General features: G+C 36.5%; 2 protein-coding genes across 2 annotated transcripts in view; one reads left to right on the top strand and one right to left on the bottom strand.

The window, feature by feature from the left end:
• LOC114880958 (rab3 GTPase-activating protein catalytic subunit) overlaps positions 1–26,621 on the top strand; it is a 65,126-nt gene that overhangs the window by 8,275 nt on the left and 30,230 nt on the right. The window lies entirely within an intron of this gene.
• The window catches only part of LOC114881488 (leucine-rich repeat and fibronectin type-III domain-containing protein 5), a 54,930-nt gene that overhangs the window by 5,310 nt on the left and 22,999 nt on the right, over positions 1–26,621 (bottom strand). The window contains exons 3-5 of the mRNA XM_046285771.1: positions 14,129–15,009; positions 991–1,306; positions 178–752 (exon numbers count right to left, since the gene is read on the bottom strand). Coding sequence (XP_046141727.1) covers positions 178–752; positions 991–1,306; positions 14,129–15,009 — 1,772 coding nt within the window. The remainder of the gene's footprint in view (positions 1–177; positions 753–990; positions 1,307–14,128; positions 15,010–26,621) is intronic.

Here is a 26,621-nt window from a genome sequence, read left to right as displayed (position 1 = left end):
TCAAGAGCAAGTGTAGATTAATCTCTTTTCCTGAGTTCTCTCAAGACCATGCAATGAGAAAATGCTCCTTCTACGCTTATTCTTAGCTAAAGAAAACCTACGTTGCATCCAACTGTATATTATAAAGGGTCCGTGTAACTGTTATTGTTTGAGGTTCTTTCTTGATAACGTATTTACCTGTGAAGGAACATTTTTAATTTTAAATTCTCGTTCACTGGCTTCAAGAGGTGGCGCCTGCTTGAAACTGTTATCCCCAAATAGTCTGTAAATCACTTTAAACCCTAGGATATTTGTCGCCTCAGTGTCCCAGTATATGCTCACAGCATTGTCTTGTCTAAGTACATCTTTGACTATGATGTTCTTTTCTGTTGATTTTGACTTGTAAAGCGGGGAACCAAGAACCAACGGTGGTCGTGGTTGATGTTGTTGCAAGTGGTCCTGAGAATGTTTAGATGGAGATGGTGTGGTCCTCATAATCACCACGTTTCCTGTTCTTGCAGCAGTTGGTCTGTTGGTAATGCTTCTTGCAGTAGTTGTAGACAGTGTTTCAGTTTTTGGTTGTTCAGTTGTAGGGGATATCATAGTTGTGGATACAGTAATTGTAGTGGTTGTAGTGGTTGGTATACTAATGGTGGAACGAATAGTTGGGTTAAGACTACTCGCTGCTTCCACGGATCCTGTAGGTTCTCTTGTGTCCACACTTTCTACCGTACCGATTCCAATAATTTCTGGAGTCCTTTCGCAGGTCATTTCTAAGAAAGTAAATTAATGTTATATCTATACAAATTGATGATATATAATATTTTAATGCAACTTTTACAATTGTTAGATCTAACACTTATTCAGCAATTATTTAAGCTACACTTTTATGTAAATAAAAATTAACTGAATGCATTTCTTTAGAACTAAAATTAGCATTTGTTTAAAATGAAATATGTATCTTTTTTATCATGATTATTGCTATTTTCGAAGAAAAATAAATTTACAAACCTTCTGAATCGATATTGTAAAAGCTTTTATCCTGTAGTTTTTGTGGACTTCCACAGAATTGTGGTTTACGTTCCCGACTGGTGACTTGCAAGTCCCTGGTTTTTATCCAGTCCACGATCCATCGTAATTTACAATCGCAGACCAGAAATCGACCTCCTAAACTCAGACCACGAAGTGTTCCGTTTAATCGTGTGAGAGCTTCTTCTGGAACGGTTGACAAAGGATTTCCATCAATAGCTAGGAGAGTTATCGATGGATTCTTTTCAAAAGCGTTTACTGGCAATTCCGTTATCAAGTTGAATCCAATATCTAATACCTAAATAGAAAGCAAGATAATTTTTTTTTAATTAATATACTTACTTATAATATTTCTTATAAATTTCTTATATACTTTTCAAAATTTCAAAATTTGAATCTAAAAATTTCGGAATTCAAATTTAAAAATTCAAATTTTTAAGTTACCCGCGTAAACGTTTACATGCGAGTGGTGAAACGTTTTCTTCCTAAAGTAAGATATTTTTAGGGAAGCATTCCATGCTCGACACTGTATACTTGACCCCATATCTAGTACAGTAAAAGCTGGATACAATAAAAGCTGGATATATGCAACAAACATTGGGACCCAGGCGTTGCATATATCCAGTCGAGGTGTCGAATCTCGGGTTACACGCGACGAGCAGCCAAGCGTGAACGTAGAAAAGGACAGACAGTGGTGGAAAGAGAGAGGTCCGATGATCAAAGGAAAGAGCCGAAACGTATCGGTGTGACTAATACTAATTCAACTATAAAACTTTTTTATTTTTGACTTTTTTTTACTGAAACTTTTACTAACGCATTGGTGAAATTTTTCTGATTAAAATGATACCAAACACGATATAGTTTGAATTATAATTACTTGCTAAAATTGATGTTAAAAGTTGGCGAAAAGCAAAGGAGGATTGGAAATGAAAACCGGTTGCGATGTCGGCTCGGGTTTCAAACGTTGCATATATCCAGCCGAGGTGTCGATTCTGGGCATTTAATGTTGCATATATCCAGTCTTGGTGTCGATTCTGGGCATTTAAACGTTGCATATACAGTAAAACCTGGATATATGCAACAAAAGTTTGTCTGGATATATGCAACATCGCTATCCCCTCCACTTGGGGGGATCCCCCTAAGCCGAACCGAGCCGCTCGGCGAGGAAACCGTGTAATATGATCCGACCGTAATATCGGTGTGACTAATACTAATTGAACGATAAAACTTTTTTATTTTTAACTTTTTCTTAATGAAACTTTTACTAATGCATTTGTGAGATTTTTCTGATTAAAATGGTACCAAATACGATATGATTTGGCTACATATGTATAAGGCAGGCCGTACACCAAAGATACATGAAACACGCAACATGCAACATGCAACACGTCGCATGTTGTGTACGAACGTACAATAGGTAACGCGGCACGGTACAAACGATTTGTACGGACGCAGAATCGACACCTCGCTTGGATATATGCAACATTAAATGCCCAGAATCGACACCTCGCTTGGATATTTGCAACGTTTAAATGCCCAGAATCGACACCTCGCTTGGATATATGCAACGTTTAAATGCCCAGAATCAACACCTCGCTTGGATATATGCAACGTTTGAAACCCGAGTCGACGCCGCAACCGGTTTTCATTTCCAATCCTCCTTTGCTTTTCGCCAACTTTTAACATCAATTTTAGCAAGTAATTATAATTCAAACTATATCGTGTTTGGTATCATTTTAATCAGAAAAATTTCACCAATGCGTTAGTAAAAATTTCAGTAAAAAAAAGTCAAAAATAAAAAAGTTTTATAGTTGAATTAGTATTAGTCACACCGATACGTTTCGGCTCTTTCCTTTGATCATCGGACCTCTCTCTTTCCACCACTGTCTGTCCTTTTCTACGTTCACGCTTGGCTGCTCGTCGCGTGTAACCCGAGATTCGACACCTCGACTGGATATATGCAACACCTGGGTCCCAATGTTTGTTGCATATATCCAAGTTTTACTGTATATGCAACGCCTGGGTCCCAATGTTTGTTGCATATATCCAAGTTTTACTGTATCCAGTCTTGGTGTCGATTCTGCGTCCGTACAAATCGTTTGTACCGTGCCACGATATTTATTCTACGTTCGTACACAATATGCGACGTGTTGCATGTTGCATGTTGCGTGTTTGATGTATCTTTGGTGTACGGCCTGCCTTATACATATGTAGCCGAGGTGTCAATTCTATATTGTTTATTTTATTATTATTGTTTATTTTATTATTATTGTTTATTTTATTATTATTGTTCATTTATTCTATTATCATTCTGTTATTACTGTTAGCGGTAATTATTGAGATTAGGTTACACCTCACCGATTTTGATGAAATTTAAATATATTTTAAAACTCAACATTTTGAACAACTTTTTCCTATACATATAACCGCCGCTCAGCCTTAGTATTCGAGATATTTTCGAAAAACTGTTGAAACTAACACATTGAATTCTGGCCATCCGTGTGTGTCCGTGACAACGTACGCATTGGTATGGGATCGCCGCTTTTCTACTGTTTCTGCAGGCAACAGCTCAGCGACCAATGACCAATATATACCTTGTGTACTTCTGCATTCATGATTTCAATGTATCGTAGCTATGATGGCACCTGGGAATTTAATATAGCCTAACCTAACCCAATCTACTCTACCTAATCAGTGAAGTAAGTTAGGTTAGGGTAAAGAAATATTCTGGTCGCCGTTAGGCGACCAGACATATACTGAGATTCAAAATCATGAAAATTAGTTAAATTTAATTTTTAAGCCCACCCGTAATATATGTATATATATATTGATGTCGGTCGCCGTGCTGCTGCCTGCAAAAACAGTAGAAAAGCGGCAATCCCATACTGATGCGTACGTTGTCACGGACACACACGGATGGCCAGAATTCAATGTGTTAGTTTCAACAGTTTTTCGAAAATATCTCGAAAACTAAGGCTCAGCGGCGGTTATATGTATAGGAAAAAGTTGTTCAAAATGTCTAATTTTACAACATATTTAAATTTTATCAAAATCGGTGAGGTGTAACCTAATCTCAATAATTACCCCGTTAGCTTGTAAATTACTTTAATTTTCAATAGGAAGAAACTGTTCGGTTTCATGGAAATCACGGGTTGTTCCTAACATCATAAAGCACCTAATTTGCCGTCAATAGTTCCGCTACTTAGAAATATTCTGAACTGAACCGTGGCAACAATAAGTTTATGAAGCCATCGACCAGTTTAGCACTTTGCTATTATTACAGTTTTATTATTATTTTAATAAATAAATATAGTTCAAATCATATCGTGTTTGGTACCATTTTAATCAGAAAAATCTCACAAATGCGTTAGTAAAAGTTTTATTAAGAAAAAGTTAAAAATAAAAAAGTTTTATAGTAGAATTAGTATTAGTCACACCAATACGTTTCGGCTCTTTCCTTTGATCATCGGACCTCTCTCTTTCCACCACTGTCTGTCCTTTTCTACATTCACGCTTGGCTGCTCGTCGCGTGTAACCCGAGATTCGACACCTCGACTGGATATATGCAACGCCTGGGTCCCAATGTTTGTTGTATATATCCAAGTTTTACTGTAACTACCCTCCCGCTTGAGATACAGGGTAGAAACTTGGTGTACCATGGTTTTTTGGGATAAGCTATCGAATGGTGCATTGCGAAGTAAAATCGGCTCAAGGGCACTTTTGACCATCTTATCCTGCTATACCCTTTCAAAATTTTAAATCGAAAAATTGATTATCCATCAATAGTCGCAAGTGCACGCTACTTCCGCGTCTGTGCGCCGTTACGCAGTTGCCCATCATTGTGCTCTAAACTCTAGAGGAGAGAATACATTGTACAGGATCTACCATTTATCTCGGAACCCGTGCACGGGCGAACTCATGAATGTGGCAACAGCGTTAAAATTCGATAGATGCGCCCTCTGCAAACCATTGCTGAAAGTATAATGTCATGTAAGTACTGTTCGTTGCAGCTAAGTTGCCGTCCAATCAAATTCGTTGACCTGCCTCCAGTCACACGCACATATTATGTTTATTGACCGAGGCCCTTACATCCACAAATCTATCGCGCGACGAACGTCGCTAAGGACAGAAATTGAAACAGAATGAGATGAGGTGATAGGGAGCGACAATTCGGACATATTGACGTAGACGTAGATTCGGGGTTTACATTATTAAGAAAATAGGAGAGTTTTTACACATTCCATACTGTGATTTCCATAAATTTTGCATAATAACAACTGTTGTCAAGAACAAGTATTATAAAAAATCCATTAATATCCCGAAAAAATCGCATGTTTATATAGTTAAATGTATCTTCCGCGAATATAGAAATTTTACGCCTATGCAATGTGACCGCTGACTTCTCAAGTTTCGGGTTCCTGGAGGGGATTAGGTGGAGCGAACGCACAGTCTCCTTGCCCCTCTGTCGGATCAGTTTATTGGTGCTCGGCCACTTAGCTGCAACGAACAGTACTGTTCCCTTATATGCTCCACCTAATCCCCTCCAGGAGCCCGTAACTTGAGTAGTGAACGGCCAGATTGCATAGGCGTAAAATTTTCATATTCGCGGAAGATACATTTAACTCAGAGCTCGGCAAGATTTGCACTTTTCAGCCGATTTTCAGCTGGCTCCGCCTACCGCTATTCCCCTTGCCGCAACGTTCAGCGCGCAACCTACGAACCGTTTGAGGCTCAGGAGCGTATCACTCGTGAACATATGCTGGCAATAGCTTTCCACCCCACCCGCGAGGTCCTATTGTCAATGCGTTTTTTTAAGTTGTTGCCAGCATACGTTTACGAGTGATACGCTCCTGAGTCTCAAACGGTTCGTAGGCTGCGCGCTGAACGTCACGGCAAGGGAAATAGCGGTAGGCGGAGCCAGCTGAAAATCGGTTGAAAAGTGGAAATCTTGCCGAGCTCTGATTTAACTATATAAACATGCGATTTTTTCGGGATATTAATGGATTTTTTATAATACTTGTTCTTGACAACAGTTGTTATTATGCAAAATTTATGGAAATTACAGTATGCAAAGTGTAAAAACTCTCCTATTTTCTTAATAATGTAAATCCCGAATCTACGTCTACGTCAATATGTCCGAATCGTCGCTCGCTATCGCCTCATCTCATTCTGTTTCAATTTCTGTCCTTAGCGACGTTCGTCGCGCGATAGATTTGTGGATGTAAGGGCCTCGGTCAATAAACATAATATGTGCGTGTGACTGGAGGTAGGTCAACGAATTTGATTGGACGGTAACTTAGCTGCAACGAACAGTCACAGCCGACTCTAGTAGTACTAGCCGTGCTGAAGTAAAAATGGCAACACCGCGGGAGTCCGGTCTGAATATATCAACATCTATCCTACTCTATCTGTCTCCCGGACTCCCAGACTCCCAGCCAATCAACGTCGTCAGACTTTCGGCTACTCTCTGGACTTCACATAACCTCTTTGGTTTCGTTCCAATAATTTCGCTTGTTTCAAGGTTTTTATTCACTTATATACACGTTTATCAATTCTTAAATGTTTCAATTTGATTCAAAGATGGTTTCATTTTGCTTCATACCTAAATTTTCTTGAAACCACTGTAAATATTTCAAATATCATGCTTCACAACAACAAACTACTTCGAGAGTACACAAAATTTATATCACATTTATAACAATTTTATACTACCACATCACTTCAATTTGTCATAGTTGCAACGTTTATGTATTGTTTATACATAATTAATACAAAATAGTGTATATTACTACAGCTTTTAATTAAAAAAGACGTTAATTACAATTCCGAGCACAGGACACTGTTTTTGAAAATAGGACTCTCGATTGTCACGTGAGCGGTGTTGCCACATTGTTCAGCATGGCTAGTACTAGAGTCGGCTGTGGTATGCACGACGAGCAGTGGAACTTCGAGTCAGCTCGGCTCGGCTCGCCAAAACTCGGGCGCGATCGGCAGGGAGACAAACATCATGAACGAAGAAACTATGGCTGATTGTTATTAATATGAAAGTAGCGTATTTACATCTATCGAATTTTAGCGCTGTTGCCACATTCATGAGTTCGCGCGCGCACGGGTTTCGAGATACATAAGTGGTAGACCCTGTATATGGGATACTCATTTTATTTTTCGATGTATAAAGTTTCAGAATAGTCGTAAATAGAAAAATCAAACATAGAAATTGGGGGAATTTCGTGCGGAATGAGTTGTATAAATATAAATATTATAGATCTTACAAAACTTCTATTTTTTCACTTTTTCTAATTAATGGTAAATTCGAACTAATAAAACTTCGGGTCATAATACGAGGCAGTGTTACTTTTGAGGAAAATAAAGTTATAAAACTAAGATAGAACATTAATAATGATAAATTAAACATAATAGAACGTCAAACAAAGCGTTTATTTTATTTTGCCCATAAGCGGCATAATAGGCATTAAATTCGCTTTTACAACCTTCAGAAAATTTTTTATCGTACATTTTATATGTTCGTATGTTAATTTTATTATTTAGTATTAAAGGGTATAGCCGGATAAGATGGTCAAAAGTGCCCTCAAACCAAATTCGACTTGCTATGAACCATTCGATAGGTGATAAAAAAAAACAGTCTGTGCCAAGTTTCAACCCTGTATCTCATCTGGGAGGGTAGTTACGGGTAAAAATGTGATTGCGAGATTTTTGGCCAATTTTTCCTATTTAATCACATTCGAAAATTCTGAAAAAATCAGAGACATTTCTACTTGTGAGGCACATACTACAGAATTTTTTCAGATTTTTATATTGAAAACTGAAGCCGTGAAAAATCAAAGACGTCGAAAAATTCTGAAAAATGGCGATTTTGTATTGAAGGAGATGAGGTCCTACGATCATATTTTTTTTATAAGTGTATATTATTGATACTATCATCCTCAATTTTTTTCAGATTTTTGGCAGAGGTGCGCCATAGTTAAAAAAATTAAAAACCGATTTTTTCGTTGTTTTTTGCGTGTTAGAGTTACTTATTCGACGAATTTTCGTCTGTTAATTATCAAATACATGGTGTATACACTGTTCAATGTTTTTGCATGCAATGGAATAGAATAGGAATTAAACTAAACTAAATTCAAACGAACGGAGACACAACCTGCTAGAGCTCTTAAAGAAAGAAAAACCGGACATACTTCTCTTAAACGAAACCAAACTGAAACCACAGCACAAGCCCAAATTCAAAAACTACACTCTTATTCGCAACGACCGAAACAGCAATAACGGAGTAGGAGTAGCAATCCTAATTAGAAGCGACATACAACACGAACAAATACACACCCCGCAGAGCCTCTCCATCATCGAGCATATAGCACTGAAAATCAAGCTACGGAGCAATAAATATCTTCAAATAATAGCAGCTTATGCGGCGGGAGCTCAAGCGGACGAATTCATCGCGGAACTCGACGCCCTCTTCAGATCCCTAGATCTAGACAATCCCAACAATTTCTACGTTATGGCGGGAGACCTAAACGCGAAACACGCAGAGTGGAATAACGCAACCCCAAACGAACGAGGACGAGCACTGAATAACTGGCTCAATAGCAATAGTATAACCTACAGAATCAGAATCCTAAAAACCGAAATCCCAACGTTCCCTCACAGCAACACCCATATTGACATCGGAATAGCGGACACCAGAATACATATTTTAAACGAAGACCAGTCTAGCAGTATTCCCACAGTAGACTTCGACAGCGATCACCGAGCAATCAGCGTCGAATTCGCCCTCCCGTCGGCCGGAGATCAAATCCCCTTTTCAACCCCGGTGTGACCGCTCAATTACGCAAAAACTAACTGGAAGAAATTCCAAACCGATCTATCAAAAAAGTGAAAAACCAAGGCACCGCAGAACCAAAATATATCAAACCAAGAAATCGACAGCCTACTCCAAGCCTTAAACGACGCCATCCTCCAGGCAATAAAACAATATGTGCCGAAGTTACCGGATTATAACTCCACCGAAATATACGTGAATCCAGAAATCAGAAGGCTCCAAAAAACTAAAAGCTCCTTACTTACAATTCTCCTTAATGAATATAGAAACCTTTCTCCAACCAAAAAATCGAAACAACCAAGAAACTCATCAAACACTACAAAAGCAGAATAAAACAAGAATTCCAAAAATCAGTAAGCACATTCTGGGAAAATAAAATCTAAAACATACCACACAACACCCAAAAAATGTTCCCACAAGTAAACTCCATCTTCAGGAAAAAGGAAACACTGGATATACCCAATTTAACAGTAGATAAAAACAAAATGCAAGCACTCCGTAAAGCAAAAATAAACCCAACAAAGCACTCAAAGGATAAAAATGGTACCTTCACAATAACGGACACCAAACACAAGCTAAACATACTAGCCGCTAGCTTCGCGGCGGCAAACTCAATCAACGACGAAAGGGAATACGACACCTTCATGGAAAAATTAAAAACTGAGACAGCGAACAACACTCACCTGGTTACATTCTCAGACACCAACCCGGCAGACAGCCCAACATCCGAGATATACAGCACATACTTCACAGTCCCCGCACAGACACTCCGGCTATTCCGGAAACTCAATAACAAAAAATCATCAGGGATAGACCAAATCCCGAACATTGTATTAAAAAACCTCCCAGGAAACATTATCAACAGCTATAACGCAATCTTCAATCACTGCCTAAACAATAGTTACTTCCCTGAAAACTGGAAACTGGCAAAAGTGATCCCCATCAAAAAGAAGGGGAAAAACCCATCGGACCCAAACAACTACCGACCCATCAGCCTCCTACCGAATATATCCAAAATATTTGAAATTTTAATAAAAGAGGCATTCGAAAATTTCCTGGAGACAAATAACATAATTCCAGATACTCAATTCGGTTTCAGACACAAGCACAGTATAATACACGCATTACACAAATTAATCTCGGACATACAACACGCGCTCCACAATGGTAACAACGTAGCCGCCTGCCTGATCGATATTGAAAAGGCCTTCGACACGGTATGGATAAAAGGGCTAATATATAAATTGAATAAAAAGAAATGTCCACCTCACCTAATAAAAATGATAGCAAACACACTCCATAACAAAAAGTTCTATACGGAGTGCAGCCTTAGACCTCTCAAATGGGCTCCAGCAGGGCACAGTAACAGCGCCAGTGCTCTTCAATTTTTATAATGCAGAGCTTCCTCACTTATTTAACATCCCAACGACCACAGACACAGAAACACTACAATTTGCAGACGATCTAATTGTATACGTTCAAGGGAAAAACGTCAAAAAGCTGGAGGAAAAGCTCCAAGCATTGTATAACAAAATCCAGGATTACTACCAAACATGGAAGCTAAGAATAAACCCAGGCAAGAGCGAAACCATCCTGTTCAGGCGTAAGATAAAGTCTCAATGCCGCACCTTCAGGAATTCCTACAAACATTTCCAATTAAAAGCAGGCAGTACAAAAATACCACACAGAAAAATGGTCAAATACCTCGGAATAAACCTCGACGAGCTCCTATACATGAACGAGCACGTAAATATCCAACTTGAGAAAGGAAAGAAAGCGTTTCAGACTAACAGCAACCTGTTCTACTCATCAAAGCTAAGCTCTTGAGTTAAAACAATATGTTACCTCTTGCTAATCAGGCCAATCATCACATATGGATGCACAGTGTGGTATAATATCAGCCCTGCAGCAATGGAGAAGATAAGGGCGTTTGAAAGAAAATGCCTACGAGCATGCACAGGGCTCTACAGAAGCGAAAAATCAGATTACAAACACTACGTTAGTACAAAGGATCTATACAACGCCGCAAACATTCCAACAATAGACAACTTTATAGTACAGCTCACCAAAGACTACTTTGCCAAAATAAGACATGTAAAATCAAACCATCTCATCAATAGCTCCCTATACCCACAGGACGAATACTTCAGCAAAACATTAGAAACAGGACATATCCCTCCAGAGGCATTCCTCCTCCTGGACAAAACAGGAAGAATAACCGACCCCTACAACGTACCCCTCATCTACCATATCCCACGCAATATAAAAGACAAGCGAATACGATACGAACCGCACATTAATAGCAGACACTCCGCCCAACGACTGGTGCACAACCAAGCAATGCCCAATACGAACGCAAACAACATAAGCTCGTTGGATAAAAAGAAATACTGGTGGTTAGACGACTACCACCCAAGTACTAGCCGTAACTAAGACCGGAACCAAAAAAAAAAAAAACCTGTAAATATGTATGTAAATATTGTAAATAGCTAGGAAACAAAATCATGTATATGTATATTTATTATTTATTAAGGTATGAGTGTAGTGTGATTGACAGGAATGAAAGACGAAGCGAATGAGTGAGAGTGTGGGATAGCATTAACCAAAGCGCTTAGTTTATAAGACCAGTGAGACAGAGACCCGAAATCTGTTCCTCGACCCCGCTTTTTGGCCTCGAAAGGGGATCTTTTGCGGCAAGAAACCTCCCTACTATACCCGCAAAATATAGAGAAGAAGAATCCAAAACGTTTGTAAAAATCCGAAATATACCTATGAGAAACCGAATACGAGTTCAAAAAAAATAGGATAGATGGCGAGCCTCGCACAAGCGATCATGTCACCAACCACTTAAGGAATGAGGTGATAAGTAGATTATTCACTACTCGACAATGTAAATATTTGTAAACATTGTTATGAATAAAAATCTTAAAAAAAAAAAAAGAAACGGGTAAAATAGTAGGCTCGTTGAACTACGCCGTCGTGAGTTCAAATCCTTTGAGATTAATTCATTTTTTTCTACATTTTTTTAGTTTCTGCTTTTTTTGTTCTGTTTTCTTGTTTTTTGTTTTTAATTTATTATAATTTTTATCCGACTTCGAAAAGGAGGAGGATACTCAATTCGATCAGTATATTTTTTTTTCTTTTTTTTTTTTCCTGGCTTTGTTCACCGATTACTCCGAGATGAATGGACCAATCGGAATGAAATCTTTTGCGTCTTGTAGGATATGTCTTCCGATTGGTCCCGTTATAAAAACATTTCGCATTTTTTTATTTCGAACGGTTTTCATTATTGCAAAATACGTTCTGGTTCAAGGAATGCACCGATTGCGATGAAAGTTTTCACATTTCGTAGAACAATCCACGATGATTCCATTTCCCAAAATTTATGTAACTTCTTATTGTTAATAACTATTGCTATTATAATAAAAAGCCTATTCTTTAGGGTTAGCCTCCAAGGAATATACCGATCGCGATTTTTCAAAGTTGTCCTTGCAACTAAACCTCGTCAGTTTCTTTACCAATTGGTTGCTAATACGGTATCCTTCGAATACTGCTCGTTCCACTAAAAAGTGTGAAATAAAATAATTTTTAACAAAAAAAAAATCCGACTTCGAAATGCACTAAAAAGTATAAAATAATTTCTATTTCATTTATATCTGTATTCCACAGCTATTAATACAATCTACTTAATCGTTAAATAGGATACTAAATATATTTCAACCTTTTCGGAGGCGGCGCAAAATTAAAAATACCCGAACAAACGGTGCTGCCAATAACGATTTGATTGTGGTATGGCAAACTTGGTAATTAATAACTCGTAAGAGAAAAATTATAGGTCCGGCTGAAAACATTTGTAATTGTAACGATTGTATCAGAAATTGGCAGCACTCCTGATGTACATGAACTATACTGCAGTTCACGAGAGACCATACTTAACTCGCGCCGCTCACCAGGTCTAGAGAGATTTTTAATAACGTGCGTTATTCCCTTCTACAGCTTGATTCTTATTATACTTTAAGATCATATAAATGGTGGGGAGAAATATATGACGTACGATAACTGATAACCGGTGATGATATTGTAAAGTTTCACGATACAATGAAATTCCTATTATTTGTCGCAAAAAAAACTGATGTGAACGCAAAGTAAGAAGCAAGCTGTAAAGGGGAATCACACACACTACTAAAAATCCCCCTAGACCTCAGTAGGTCACTAGCTGCACGAGTTAAGTGCGGTCACTCGTGAACTGCAGTATAGTTAATTCGTAATGGGTATATTGATTCCCGTTGAATATTGTTTACTTGAAATTATCAAATGGGTCATTTGTCACTGGTTGCCGACACCTGAACTAGGATCTTCCTAGTAGAGGAAAAGTTTTTAATTTTGCGCCGCCTATTTAACGATTAAGTAGATTGTATTAATAGCTGTGGAATACAGATATAAATGAAATAGAAATTATTTTATACTTTTTAGTGCATTTCGAAGTCGGATTTTTTTTTTGTTAAAAATTATTGTCATATGTATTATTTACAATTTATGGGGTGATACACATCGTAAAACTTCAGTCTTTTGTAACTTTAATATCCGATAGATCGGTTTTTTTGAATGTTAACCAAGTATGGTTTCCGGAGTGTGTAAAAAAAGCAAAGTGCTCTTGCAATGCATCAGCTTTTATTAAATGTTCATATTGTCGAAAACACTTATGTTTTTCGTGTTTTTACGATATGTATCATCTCATAAATTGTAAATAATACATATGACAAAATTATAATAAATTAAAAACAAAAAACAAGAAAACAGAACAAAAAAAAAAAACAAAAAAAGGCAAAAAGAACACAAAAAAAGCAGAAACAAAAAAAGTGGAAAGAAAAAATGAACTAGCCCCTGCCGGGATTTGAACTCGCGAATATCTCTTTAAATATTGAGTATTGACGAAAACGGCCGAACACTGGTCAACTTATTTTTCATCAAGATTCACCAGAAAAAGTTATATCAAAATCGATGACCCAACTGCTGTGAGGTCTCCTTGTTAGTATGTATCTTGTATCTCTTACGTTTTCCTCTACTCTTACAATCCTCTTACAATTTTTGTTAGGATTTATTCAATTGGCTATACATAACAACGCTTTCAAATTAGATAATGATCGGAATTACAAATAAAAAATAAAACTGTTAGGCATTTTTTATATAAAACAATGAAGAGATGATAAAATATCGAGTATCTTTGATTCTGTTACGTCTGTTGTGTAAGTAATTTATTCAAATCAATATATTTAAACTTACTCTGAGGTCCTGGATGCTATTGATAGCAGCCGTCGGAAAATCCGGAATAAGGTTATTCAATAGGCTCAACGAGCTCAAAGTATGCTTAATGCCGTGAAAAGCGTCTGGCCCAATATTCTGTATCAAATTCCTCTCCAAATTTAATCCGGTTAGCGATTCGAGTCCTTCGAAGGCTTTCGTACCAGCGGATCCAGGCAGTTCTCTGATACTGTTCTGGGACAAATCAAGAAAAGCCAAGGTCCTAAGACCTTTCAGCGCCTCTGGTACTTTCTTCTGCCTGGTACCCTTCAGATTTAAGTTCTTCAGTGATCTCTCCAAACCGCGAAATGCTCCAGGCGCAAGGTTTACTTCGTTATCCGAGAGTTTCAGAGTAACCAACTTTAGGCCTGCGAAGGCATTGTCGTTAACCCTCGTGATTTTATTCATCGAAAGGTCCAGCACCGTGAGGTTTCTTAAAGTCTTCAGAGTGCTACTAGGTATTTCCGTGAGCTCGTTGTCTTTCAAATTCAGACTTTTCAAGGAGTTCTCCTGACCTTTGAAGGCATCTGGCTCGATCGTCTTGATTTGACAGCCAGACAATTGTATGTTATTGATCTTCACCGTCGTGAGCGAGTTGTTTCTCAGTGTCCTGATGGTGCTGTTATTTACGTAGAACAAGTCTACGTTGCTTTTGGACGCATAACGACGCAAAGCAGCTAAAAGTTGCTCGTAATCGACGATGTCGCATTGCACAGACAGTTCTTTGGCTAAATTGTAGTCGCAAATGCAAGAGCTCTCCAGATCGACCACGTGTTGCGCCCATGGGCAACTAGAGGTTGCTGCCACCTGTTTACAAGCAACTATGCCAGCTAGTAGCAGCAAAAGCACCGTCCGATGTATATCTGTAAACACGTAAATTACATTTCAAGGTTTCAGAAATAGAAAATAAAAAATTTTCAGAATTTTTAAATACAAATCTTAAAACTTCAGAATTTAAACATAAAAATTTCAAGAATTTAAACTTAAAAAATTTTTTAAATTTCGAAACTTAAGATTTTAAAGGAAGGTGTTGTAAAATACAGATTTTTAAATTTCAGAACATAAACTTTCAAAAAATATTAATAACAATCTAAACATTGGTTAAAATTTACCTCGCGGAAACAAAATTCTTTCACTTTTTTTTTCCTTTAATAGTATTTGACGAGACCAATTCCGGAAATGATAGTCTTAAGGCGAGAAAATTACTATTTTAAAAGGTATACTTGCTTAAAGTAAACGTTTTTAGTGTATTTTACTAAATTAATAGGACACCATGTTTATTTCATCCATAATACAACCAATCAGAAGAGTTCTAGGTCGTACAGAAGTCACGTGGGTGGCAGCCATTTCAGCGGTAAAGTCAAGCGCTGGTAATTATTGAAAAAACTAACAGCTTCATCAATTTCAATAATTTTGAATTTTGAATTGCATCGCCGCCCGCCTAATGGCGGCCGGAATATTGATGTGGCTTAACCTAACCTAATTATGGATAGAAGTTAATATAGTGTCCTACTAATCTAGTAAAGTATGCTAAAAACGCTTACTTTAAGTAGGCATTATTTTTAAAATAGTAATTTTCTCACCTTAAGACTATTATTTCTGGACTGTATTTATCAAATGTTATTAAAAGAATAAGAAAAAAGTATATTAGAATAAAAATTATATAATATTTAGTTATTAAATATTATACAAATTTAGTATATAAATATGAATATGAATAATAGCGTAAATATTAATTCAAATTTTCCTGCGTAAACGTTTACACGCAAGTGATAGGGCCAGACTCTCTTCTAGACTCTCACTCTAGAAAAGAGTGAGAAGCCAGGACCTTACCATTTTTCTTTGGGAAGTTTGATTTGATTGCGAGTGTAATTTGATCGTAATTATAATTCAAAGAAATAATCCTAGAAATTAATATTATTGATACATAACAGAAATCTTATTAACTTTGAATAGTGTCTGATTAGTGAGTTTAAGATTATTCTTTTTGCATATGTCATTTACGAATCATTTAATTTTCAGTAATAAATTTTTATACACATGCGATTAAACATTTACAATGTCTATATTGAAAGAATACGTGGATTGTTGAATGAACAAGCGCATATGAAATTCGTACAAGTGTCGCAAGCTCTGGTTGCTTAAGCGTTCGCTTATTTCAATGGGAGGGTGAATTCTGGGAGAAAGTCGGGACGACTATGCGAGGGGCGTATGTGATTTCGCAAAACATGTCGCAATTCTCTCGTGTCCCGGCAATTATACATATACATAAGTACATACATACAACATAGTACATACTTACTTACATATTTGCCTTATTATAGTGCACGAGACTTAACCTTGGCACAGACCATTGCACAAATGCGAAATATCTCGTGATTTGTGTAACGATATACGTATGGCGTATACCGGCAACTTTCGTGTCGCAAACGTTGTCGTTTAACTTTTCATCGGCTGTTATTCGCCCCATTGAACGCAACTACCATTGCTTCGAATCTAGGACTCTTCGGATACTACATACACTGATCATCGAGAATTGTGACATGTACAAGCAGACGAAACTTGTGCAGCCTAAACGAACCGCAACAAACCAAGGTCCATAGAGTGAACCCGTTACGAGTCAATGGCCGGAGTAAACGCATGTCCTCGCCTCGATGACTCTATCAATGGCAAACAACGAACGGTATACAAATTCCTTCCTTCAGAAACCTTCTCTCATTTCTTTCTTTCCTATTATTTGTCGTCAAACGATACGTTGCTTATTAACCCTCGAACGGCGGATCAAGGAGAGAGCCCCAATTTTAATTTAATTTTCTATTTCATATTATTTTTATTTTCTAAATTTTACACTGTTCTTTCAAAAATTATCCTTGCAATATGTAAAACTCTTTCATTTAAAAAGTATATATTTAACTTTAGGTTAATATTCCTGTATATGTTTTGTAAGTTTAGGTTACGATTGATTTAAGCTCTGCCTTTCAAGAGTTAATGATACATTATTTTTCCACAATGTTACGTACACTGTGTGATTGTGATTGTATTGTGCGTTTTATGGCCACTAATTTCTTTTTTATACACCAATAATTATAATAAAATAAATACTATAATATTATACAAAGTAAATACTTATTTGTCTTCAGGTGTTAAATTATAAAATTTAATATATAACTAAAAAATGTTAATATTGAAATAACTATTAATTGAAATTTTCCCGCGTAAATGTTTACACGTGAGTAATGGAGCCTCCTTCCCTTGTCTCACTATTTTCCCTGTGGACATCAAAAAACTTATTTTTAGATAGAAAAGGGAACTCAAAACTAAAATGTATGACAATAGGTTAGGATAGGTTACAGTAAGTATACATAAATACTATTTGTGATACTACAATTTCTTTTTAGCGAAACGTTTTTGGACTCTTCAAATACTTATTGCAATATTGTAAATTAGCAAAGTAATTGTTTTCTCTTTTAATCCTTGAACAGCGGAATTTGAGTCAATTATAACCCAAACTTACGAAATACAATATATACATATAACGATGTTAATCAAGAGTTAATAATCACTTTTAATGGAACAATGTAAAATTTAGAAAATGAAAATAATATAAGGTAAAAAATTAAATTAAAGTTGTAGCTTTCTCCATGATCCACCATCCGACGATTAACATAAATTTTGCCAACTTTCATACAATAATTTAACAGTTGAGAGACTATTCCATAGTTTAATTTTTTAGGATTTCATGTCTTTTATCATCGTTGATCTAATTCAATTACAGATCGAAAAAAAGTGTAGGTAAAACTGAAGTTTCCCTCGCATAATAATTCCCTTTCTCGTGTTGCACTTTCCAAATGCCATCGGAACGAACGAATAATTCATTTAATTGTAATCTTGATCGTATAAAAACTAAAAAAAAAACTTCAATTATTTTTTGAACTAAAATTTTTTTTCTCGCGCTTTGATAAATAATTCAACGTTACAGAGTGTATTTTATTAATTAACGAAGAAAAACAAGCAGCGTGCACAAATTTAAAAGCCATGATCAGTTAGGAATTAATTAATTCTGTAGTATATTATTAATTAGGGTATGCAATTATCCCTGTGTGCATCCGTGAAAATGTTTCATCTTTCTCGTACAGCTTGCTCTTATGTAGCATCGTACTGAGTTTCCGGATTAAAATAGTGCGTGACTTTTAATTATCCATCTGTAATTATACAGCGCAGTCCGAGTTTCTTTTTACTTACTTTGATTTTCTTTTGAACCGGTTTCAGCTTTACGTTTAAATTAACACTATTAACCACTCGCAGTATTAAATCAAATGATTATATATTTATTGATCCTTTACATCGAAATTCAGAATTTATTGTTAAGATTCCCAAACTAAAATTTCAATACTTCAAAACTCGGATTTCAAAATTCAAGAATTTATATTTGAACGTTTCAAAATTTAAATTTTACGGTTTTTAAATTCAAATAATAATTCTGATTCTTGAAGCTTCAAAGTATTGAAATCCTTATTTGTAAGATTTAGAACACAAACTGTCAAAAAACATTAAATAAATTTTTCACGAATACTGGCACCATCATTCTCTACAACGCCATTTTTCTTAGGGAAGTCAATCGTATTTGCTACTGCATACAGAGTGTCCCAGAATGAGTGTTAGCCGCTTGAACAGGTGGTAACTGGGGTATATAAGGTTCCAAATTTTCTCATGAATATTTCTGTAGTAGGTTACTCGTAGCGATAATATTTTTATGGCTTTGTGAGTTCTGCGAATTCTGATATTTTTGTAAAATTCAATTTTAAAGTTTTGCATATAAAATGCCTATTAATTCATGTTAATATCCATAATAACTGATTTTTAGAACGAAAGAAAAAATTGATTTTATCCCTTGAACGGCGGACCATGGAGAGAGCCGCAATTTTAATTTAATTTTTGTAAAAACCGACAATTGATGGAACGTTGCGATGTTAAGGTGGGTACAGACATGCAACAGAACACAGTAACGTAACTCCGTCGTGTATCAAGTGTGGACGCCACACCGTAACAGCGTATCAGCGTAACATCGTAATATCGCAACGTCCCATCAATTGTCGGTTTTTCACCGTCACATCAAAGAAATGTTACGCATTCACGATACACCCCATCTATGCAAGTTCGGACGTGCACACAAACCATGAACTGATGGGACGGCATAATGCTACGCGCTGATAATACGCCACGAGATTCTGTGTACGTCCACAACGTAACATCGTCACGCAACGACAAATGTTGCACAGTTTGTTGCGCGACGGAGATACGTTACTGTATTATGTTGCATGTCTGTACCCACCTTAACGGAGGGGGTTTTCGTCTCCCCGAACGCCTCGAGTTCGGGCCGGGGAGCGCTAGGTGGCGGCGAGAGGAACCGTGCTCTCGCAAGCGCTCGCCCGGCATGAGGCCCGAATATATACAACTTTCGAACCGCGGTATGATAGGTGTCTGGGGCAGGGGTCGTCTGTTGTCAGCCCCACTGACGAGTCTAACAGACGATCCCGAGACGAAACACCGTTTGTTTTCTTTCGACTGCTACATGTTGAACAGATTTTTTCAATATGTTACAATATTTCACTTTTTCGGTTTTTAGGTTTCGCATTTTTAAAATAAAAACTACCTTCCCGGTTCATGTACAACTTATATTCAAAGCAACAATTAAATAAAATTGTTTAAAAATATAAAACATTGTTCAAAAATATTTATTAATTAATTATGTATAATAGTAAAAAAGTATATTTATTAAAAGAAGAAAAGGAAAAAGTGAAATATTGTAACATGTTGAAAAAATCTGTCCAACGGGATTTGAATTCGCGATAAAAAACATCCACCTACGCGAGGCCGACGCTTTATCGGTTTTTTTTAAAAGTCGTTTTATTATTTTTGTTGGAAATTAATACATAGTTGGTTCTTAGCCTATTTGAATACAAAAACTAACAGAAAAAAAGATTCAATATAGTCTAGTGTTTGATATAGTTGGCTTGCCCGTTATACGATCGGGACTCGAGTGTAACATCGTCACAGCCTGATGCGGACGTTAAACCGAACAACAATATGGTTTTTAATAAAATATACGCAGTTGATAACGATATATACAAGGTTTTATACCTAGGAGTCCGCATGGGGAAAAAGAAAATCTTAATATAATTTGTACTTTAAAAACTCCATGGATCAGTCTTTGGTGATTTCTTAGAAATACACTTAAAGTAGCTTAACCTAACTTAATACTAGCGGGGGGAATCTGTACAGGGGGGGGGGGGAGAGGATTATATTCTAAGATGGGGGTATTTACAGAGTGGGGGGTTAGCTATTTAGCTTGTTCAATAGGGGGTAGTGAAGGTTGTGCCGGTTGGCCCTGTTGGAATTATTTGATCGCAATAATCGACGTTTGCGGTCAGCTAACACTACTAGATGGACGCTGTTCGTGGTTAGCCACCAGTATTTCTTTAAGTTGACTTTAGAGAAGTCATAATTATCTATTCGCGGTAGCGCTATTGAGTATCTGAGGGAGTTTTGGTTGCTCCAGGCGTCAGCCATGCCTAAGGCTATACGTTTGTCGGCCCTATTACGTCGTAAATGATCGGTGTATTATTAGCGTCTTGGATAAATCCCTTATCGTTACAATACATGAAAGTTTGGGGTGAGACGTACCCAATGGATAGTTGTATGCGGACGAGAGCTGGGTCGATTTTGTTGAGCGGTTGTAGTACAATATTCTGTACTTTGGGGAGTTTACTAAAATAGTTTCTTATTAGTCTTATCAGAAATGTGTCAATTCTAGATATATCTGCTTTGTTGTAGATAGTGCTATTACTGATGTAGTGGTGGTAGTCAGTATAGTGAGAGCGGTACAGTCTGAGGTATGCCTTTAGGCATCTTCTTTCAAATACACGGATCCTTTCCATAGTCGAGTGGTTGCAATTCCACCATATGGGGGACGCGTATGTGATCACTCCGACTCGACGCCTTACCGGTTACGCCACGACCTTTCTTGAAAACAGACCATAAGCAGGATAATAACTTTAACATTAAATATCTCATAAACTAATAACCGTCTACGCCTAAAACCGGATATCATTAGCTTCAGTTTTTCAAGCTCTATCATTGTGCAAAAGCTCATCAAAAAGTCAGCATCACACTTGGGGCCTTCTCCTTATCAGAACCATACCTAGAAAATATTCAAACCGTATTTGCTGGTCAGAAGAAAGTTTTAAAAAAGCCATGAAGATGGTGAAGAAGGTTCGTACTACAATACAGCAAGCTTCGAAAGATTATGGCATACCATATGGTATATTTAAACGAAGAATAGTTTAAAAATAGTTGCAAACAATAGGTCCATAAAGAGTGTGTTCTATCTAAAAACTGTGAAGACTGTTTGCTTTGTAAAAGTTAACAGTTATTATTTTTCCAATATTTGTACGTTTCATCGATTTCGAAGATTTTTTATTTATCACTATCTTAACTAATTTGAAGTATTGTTGATTTTTATGAATTTTTAATCATTAGTTCCTGATCTAAGGCTTAAAGCATATTGCCCCACTAAGTAAGTACTTGGGTAAAATGCTACTTTCAAAGCCTTTTAAACTTTTAGTTTTACTAATTAACTATACGAGTTAGACATATACCGGGTGTTACGTCTAACAGAACGCACGATTTTTCATCCATTTGCAGCCATCTGACAAAAAAAAGTCAAGTACGACGAAAAGCTAAATATTTCACATTTTCACTACTGTAACTCGAATAATATGTTAGTAAAAATATCATGTAATATGTGTTTTGAATTCGTCTTGATCTGAATTCGCCCTCTACAATATAGTAAAAAAAGAATGTTATATTTCTATTTGTAAAACCCAAGGTGACCTCGATTTCACCATAAAAACAAACTGTTTTCGAAATTTTTTTTACTGATATCTATTGTACACTGCATATCCTGCAACTCTTGCACTAAACTTTTTTTGTGAGATGGCGACAAGTGGATGAAAAATCGTGCGTTGCGTTGTTAGAGGTAACACCCTATATAGATACATACATACATACATATGTGTAGGTAGACAAAGATTGCGGAAGTTCTTTGACCGGTAACTATCGTCGAATTTCTAGAGCAGAGTCAACGATTTGAGTCGTATTACCGGCCGTAGAGGGGGAAAGAATAAGAACAGACTGCGAATAGTTAATTAATTAATGTGGTCGGTGGTCACGGCATTGCATCTCGGAACACTTGTTAATGGGAGCACAGGAGCAACATGCTAGTTAGTGTGGTACACATTATCATGATCGCTGGCCAATTTACCCGATAATTATTAACTGTTGCTGTTACGAACGATTCGTTAGCATGCTTCCTAGAATTCAACGGTGTTTTGTATTCATAATTGGTCTCAAAATATCTTCCAACAAATTTATTCCGAATAAATACGTGCAGTTATATCTGGAAGGAATTTTAAGAGGTTATTTTTGTAAAAAAAACGCGAAAAACTTCTTTTTGAGGGGAGATACACTACCGAGCAAAAGTATGGAAAAATTTGCGGTTTTAAATTTGTACGCACTATGCCTAGGACTATGTATAGTACTACATATAATAAAAATTGAAATTCTCTAGTAACTACTGTAACATATTAGAATAGTTTTATTGAAGAGGACAGTGGACTGAAAAGGAAATAAACTTTCCTCTTCGGATTGCACAAAAGTTCAATATATTATACTAGGTACGACTCGCCCGTCCTTCGTGGCTTCGCGGGCCTCTCGTCCCCCGGAAAATTCGCGGTTTTGAAAGTCTGAAAAAACTATTGTTAGGCGTGCATGCGCTACACAGTACCAGCACAACCCTTTTCAATGACAATACGTACTGTTGGGAGCATGTGCGCACTGCTAAAATATGCGACTCATAGATTTTCTATAGAGGATGGAAACCCCTGTAACTTTTCACTCGGACCACAAACGCACAAACGCAACGGTTTTTAGATAGTCTCAGTGTGACCTTTCTAACGACGCGACGTATAGAGTGTATCTCTAACCCCAGTAGGGCTGTGTTTCCGAATGGCTCCACCAAAATTGAGAACGCAGATTCGGTATATAACCTAAATTGACTACAAGAAACCGATTAAAGTTGGTTTTAGAGCTGGATGTCTTATCGTTTTCGAGATATCGTGGTAAGGTTAGGTTAGGTTAAGTTCTGTGTATGCGGAGTAGCATATCGAATAGCGCATACGTAGTCCCAAAATTGTACAAAAATTTCCTACCACGATAGCTCAAAAACGGTAAGACATCCAGCTCCGAAACCAATTTTAATCGGTTTCTGGTAGTCAATTTAGGTTATATACCGAACCTGAGTTCTCAATTTTGGTGGGGTCATTCGGAAACTTATTCCCCAGTAGTTCTCGAGTTGAAAAGTGACACGAACAGACGTCTTTGCGCTTTATATGTATATACATATAGATATTCCAAAGATTTCGTAGGCTGCGACTCTAACTTACACCGCGCACATGTCTGCAGCGAACCGAAAGGCCAGACGAACGGGACGAACCATAAAATAATTTTTAACAAAAAATACAACCGGCTTCGAGATGCGCTAAAAAGTGTAAAATAACTTTACCTACTTCATTTCTACAACAAAATGCACTAAAAAGTATGAAATAATTTCTATTTCATTTATACAAATACCCAACAGATAATAATAAAACCTATCTACTCGTTAAATAATATACTAAATACATTCCAATCTTTTCGGAGGCGGCGCAAAATTAAAAATAGCCGAATAAATGATGCTGCCAATAACGGTTTGATTGCGGTATGGCGAACTTGATAATTAATAAGTCGTAAGAACAAATACGGAACGTTATAGATACAGTTGAAAACATTTGTAATTGTAACGATTGTATCAGAAGTTGGCAGCACTTTTGATGTATAAGTATGGTCTCATGTGAACTGCAGTATAGTTAATCCGCAATGGGTATATTGATTCCCGTTGAATATTGTTTAATTGAAATTATTAAATGTGTCATTTGTCATAGATTACCGACGCTCGAATTAGGATCTTCCGAGTAGAAGAAAAGTTTTTAATTTTGCGCCGCCTCCGAAACGGTTGAAATGTATTTAGTATGCTATTTAACGATTAAATACATTTTATTAATAGCTGTGGAATATTGATATAAATTTTGTTAGTGCAGCAAGAGGTTTTATTAATAATTGTCACGTAGTTGTATAAACGAAATATAAATTATTTTACATTTTTTAGCGCATCTCGAAGTCGGTTGTATTTTTTGTTACAAATTATTTTATTTACAAAGAACTGAATATAACCTACGAATATGTCATAGATAAATTATATTTAAAAATTTCAAAACTCAAACTTTTAAGTTACAGAATATACATAGTTTCAAAAAATATTAATAACAGTATAAATATTAAATAATATTTTCGCGAGTAAATGTTTACACGCGAGCGGTGGGACCATTTTCCCTAGGGAAGCCTACCATCACAGCCGACTCTAGCCATGCTGAACAACGTGGCAACACCGCTCACGTGACAATCGGGAGTCCTATTTTCAAAAACAGAGTCCTGTGCTCGGAATTGTAATTACCGTCTTTTTTAATTAAAAGCTGTAGTAATATACGCTATTTTGTATTAATTATGTATAAACAATACATAAACGTTGCAACTATGGCAAGTAGAAGTGTTGTGGTAGTATAAAATTGTTATAAATGTGATATAAATTTTGTGTACTCTCAAAGTAGTTTGGTGTTGTGAAGCATGATATTTGAAATATTTACAGTGGTTTCAAGAAAATTTAGGTATGAAGCAAAAGGAAACCATCTTTGGATCAAATTGAAACATTTAAGAATTGATAAACGTGTATATAAGTGAATAGAAACCTTGAAACAAGCGAAATTATTGGAACGAAACCAAAGAGGTTATGTGAAGTCCAGAGAGTAGCCGAAAGTCTGACGACGTTGATTGGCTGGGAGTCTGGGAGTCCGGGAGGCAGATAGAGTAGGGTAGATGTTGATATATTCGGACCGGACTCCCGCGGTGTTGCCATTTTTACTTCAGCACGGCTAGTACTAGAGTCGGCTGTGCTACCATGCTCGGTACTCTATATCTGCCGTTGTACTTGAAATCTCTATAACTTTATATGCAGAAAAAACTATGTGAATATCTACTTTGTGCCATTAAAGATCTCCTTCATGCCAAACACTTTTCAAAGTAATAATTTTTTCCATATCTGTGAGATATTCGTACATAGTTAAATGTGATATACCGTAAATATGTAAAAATACCTATGTTGTATTTTTATACGGTGAATGTATAGAAACTTCACAGTACATATAGTATGTATACACATACCGTTGAAAGAGCATTCTTCACTCCAAGTAATCAGATTTCAAAAATGAACTTAAGCGAGATTCATTCGCGGTTGTATGGGATTAAAAAAAGTTAGTACAATTACGAATGGTGAAAATATGTTAAACATGTTGAATGAAAAATTTCAGTAATAGTTACATATTTAAAATTAACTGAGAATGAATTTTTTTGTATAGTTTTTATAGGAGAAAATGATCAGTGTGTATTTGCTGAAAAGTAACGGTAAATATTTATTTCCTCACTTTATTTTTAAATATTAAAGATTAATTGTTTTGACATGACTTGCTAGTGTAGATGTTTTAAAATCGTAAAATAGAAAAACAGTTATTTTCATAGTAATTAGAAATACAGATGTGAACGTTTTATTCGATGAAATTTTTTAACCATTAAATTTCATTTAACCAGCACTTTAGATCTTAATTATCCAGCTTATTGTTATTCGTTTACGTGCATGGTATTGCTGATTATCAGACTGTGACAAACCGCAATTCCAGTGGCATAGCTATTACCTTGGCAGAGACCTTGTTGTTGATGAAGATTGTTGATTGTATGATTATTATCTTGCAGTTATAAATGCAAGCAACGAATAATGATTTCAAATGAAGAGTCTTAAAGTAACCAGTTCTTACCTATTATAAGAAAAATTAGAGTGTATAAATTTGTGAAATAAGATCAACTGCTGACTAATTTATTTTATACTAGAGTTATCAATGTTCGTTTCCCTTTTTCTTTTCTTTTCAATTATTTCATTATATTATCACGTTTGCTACTTACCCATATGTAAAAAAGTACCATCTTCCACAGACCGATATGATACAATATTTTTGCCCAAAACATAATTCTGACATTATTTTTTCTTTTTTACTATGGCTCGTATGTGTCATATGTGGCAGGTATGCACAAGTACGTACGGAAATGGGCACTGGAGAGCACAGTTACGAGCATAGAATCAATCGTGTAAGAATAGGGAGGGCTGCAGTATAGTAAACGCGAGCTCGTCACAGACTCGCGGGCATTTGCGTGCCCGCAGGGCAATTTCGTGTGCATGCCTGGTTTATCGAAAGTAACATTCATTGCCTTTCAT

Source organism: Osmia bicornis, chromosome 5, assembly GCF_907164935.1.
Source record: "Osmia bicornis bicornis chromosome 5, iOsmBic2.1, whole genome shotgun sequence".
Lineage (NCBI taxonomy): Eukaryota > Metazoa > Arthropoda > Insecta > Hymenoptera > Megachilidae > Osmia > Osmia bicornis.
The sequence above is the reverse complement of the archived record's forward strand: the minus strand, read 5'-3'. Positions and strand labels throughout refer to the sequence as shown.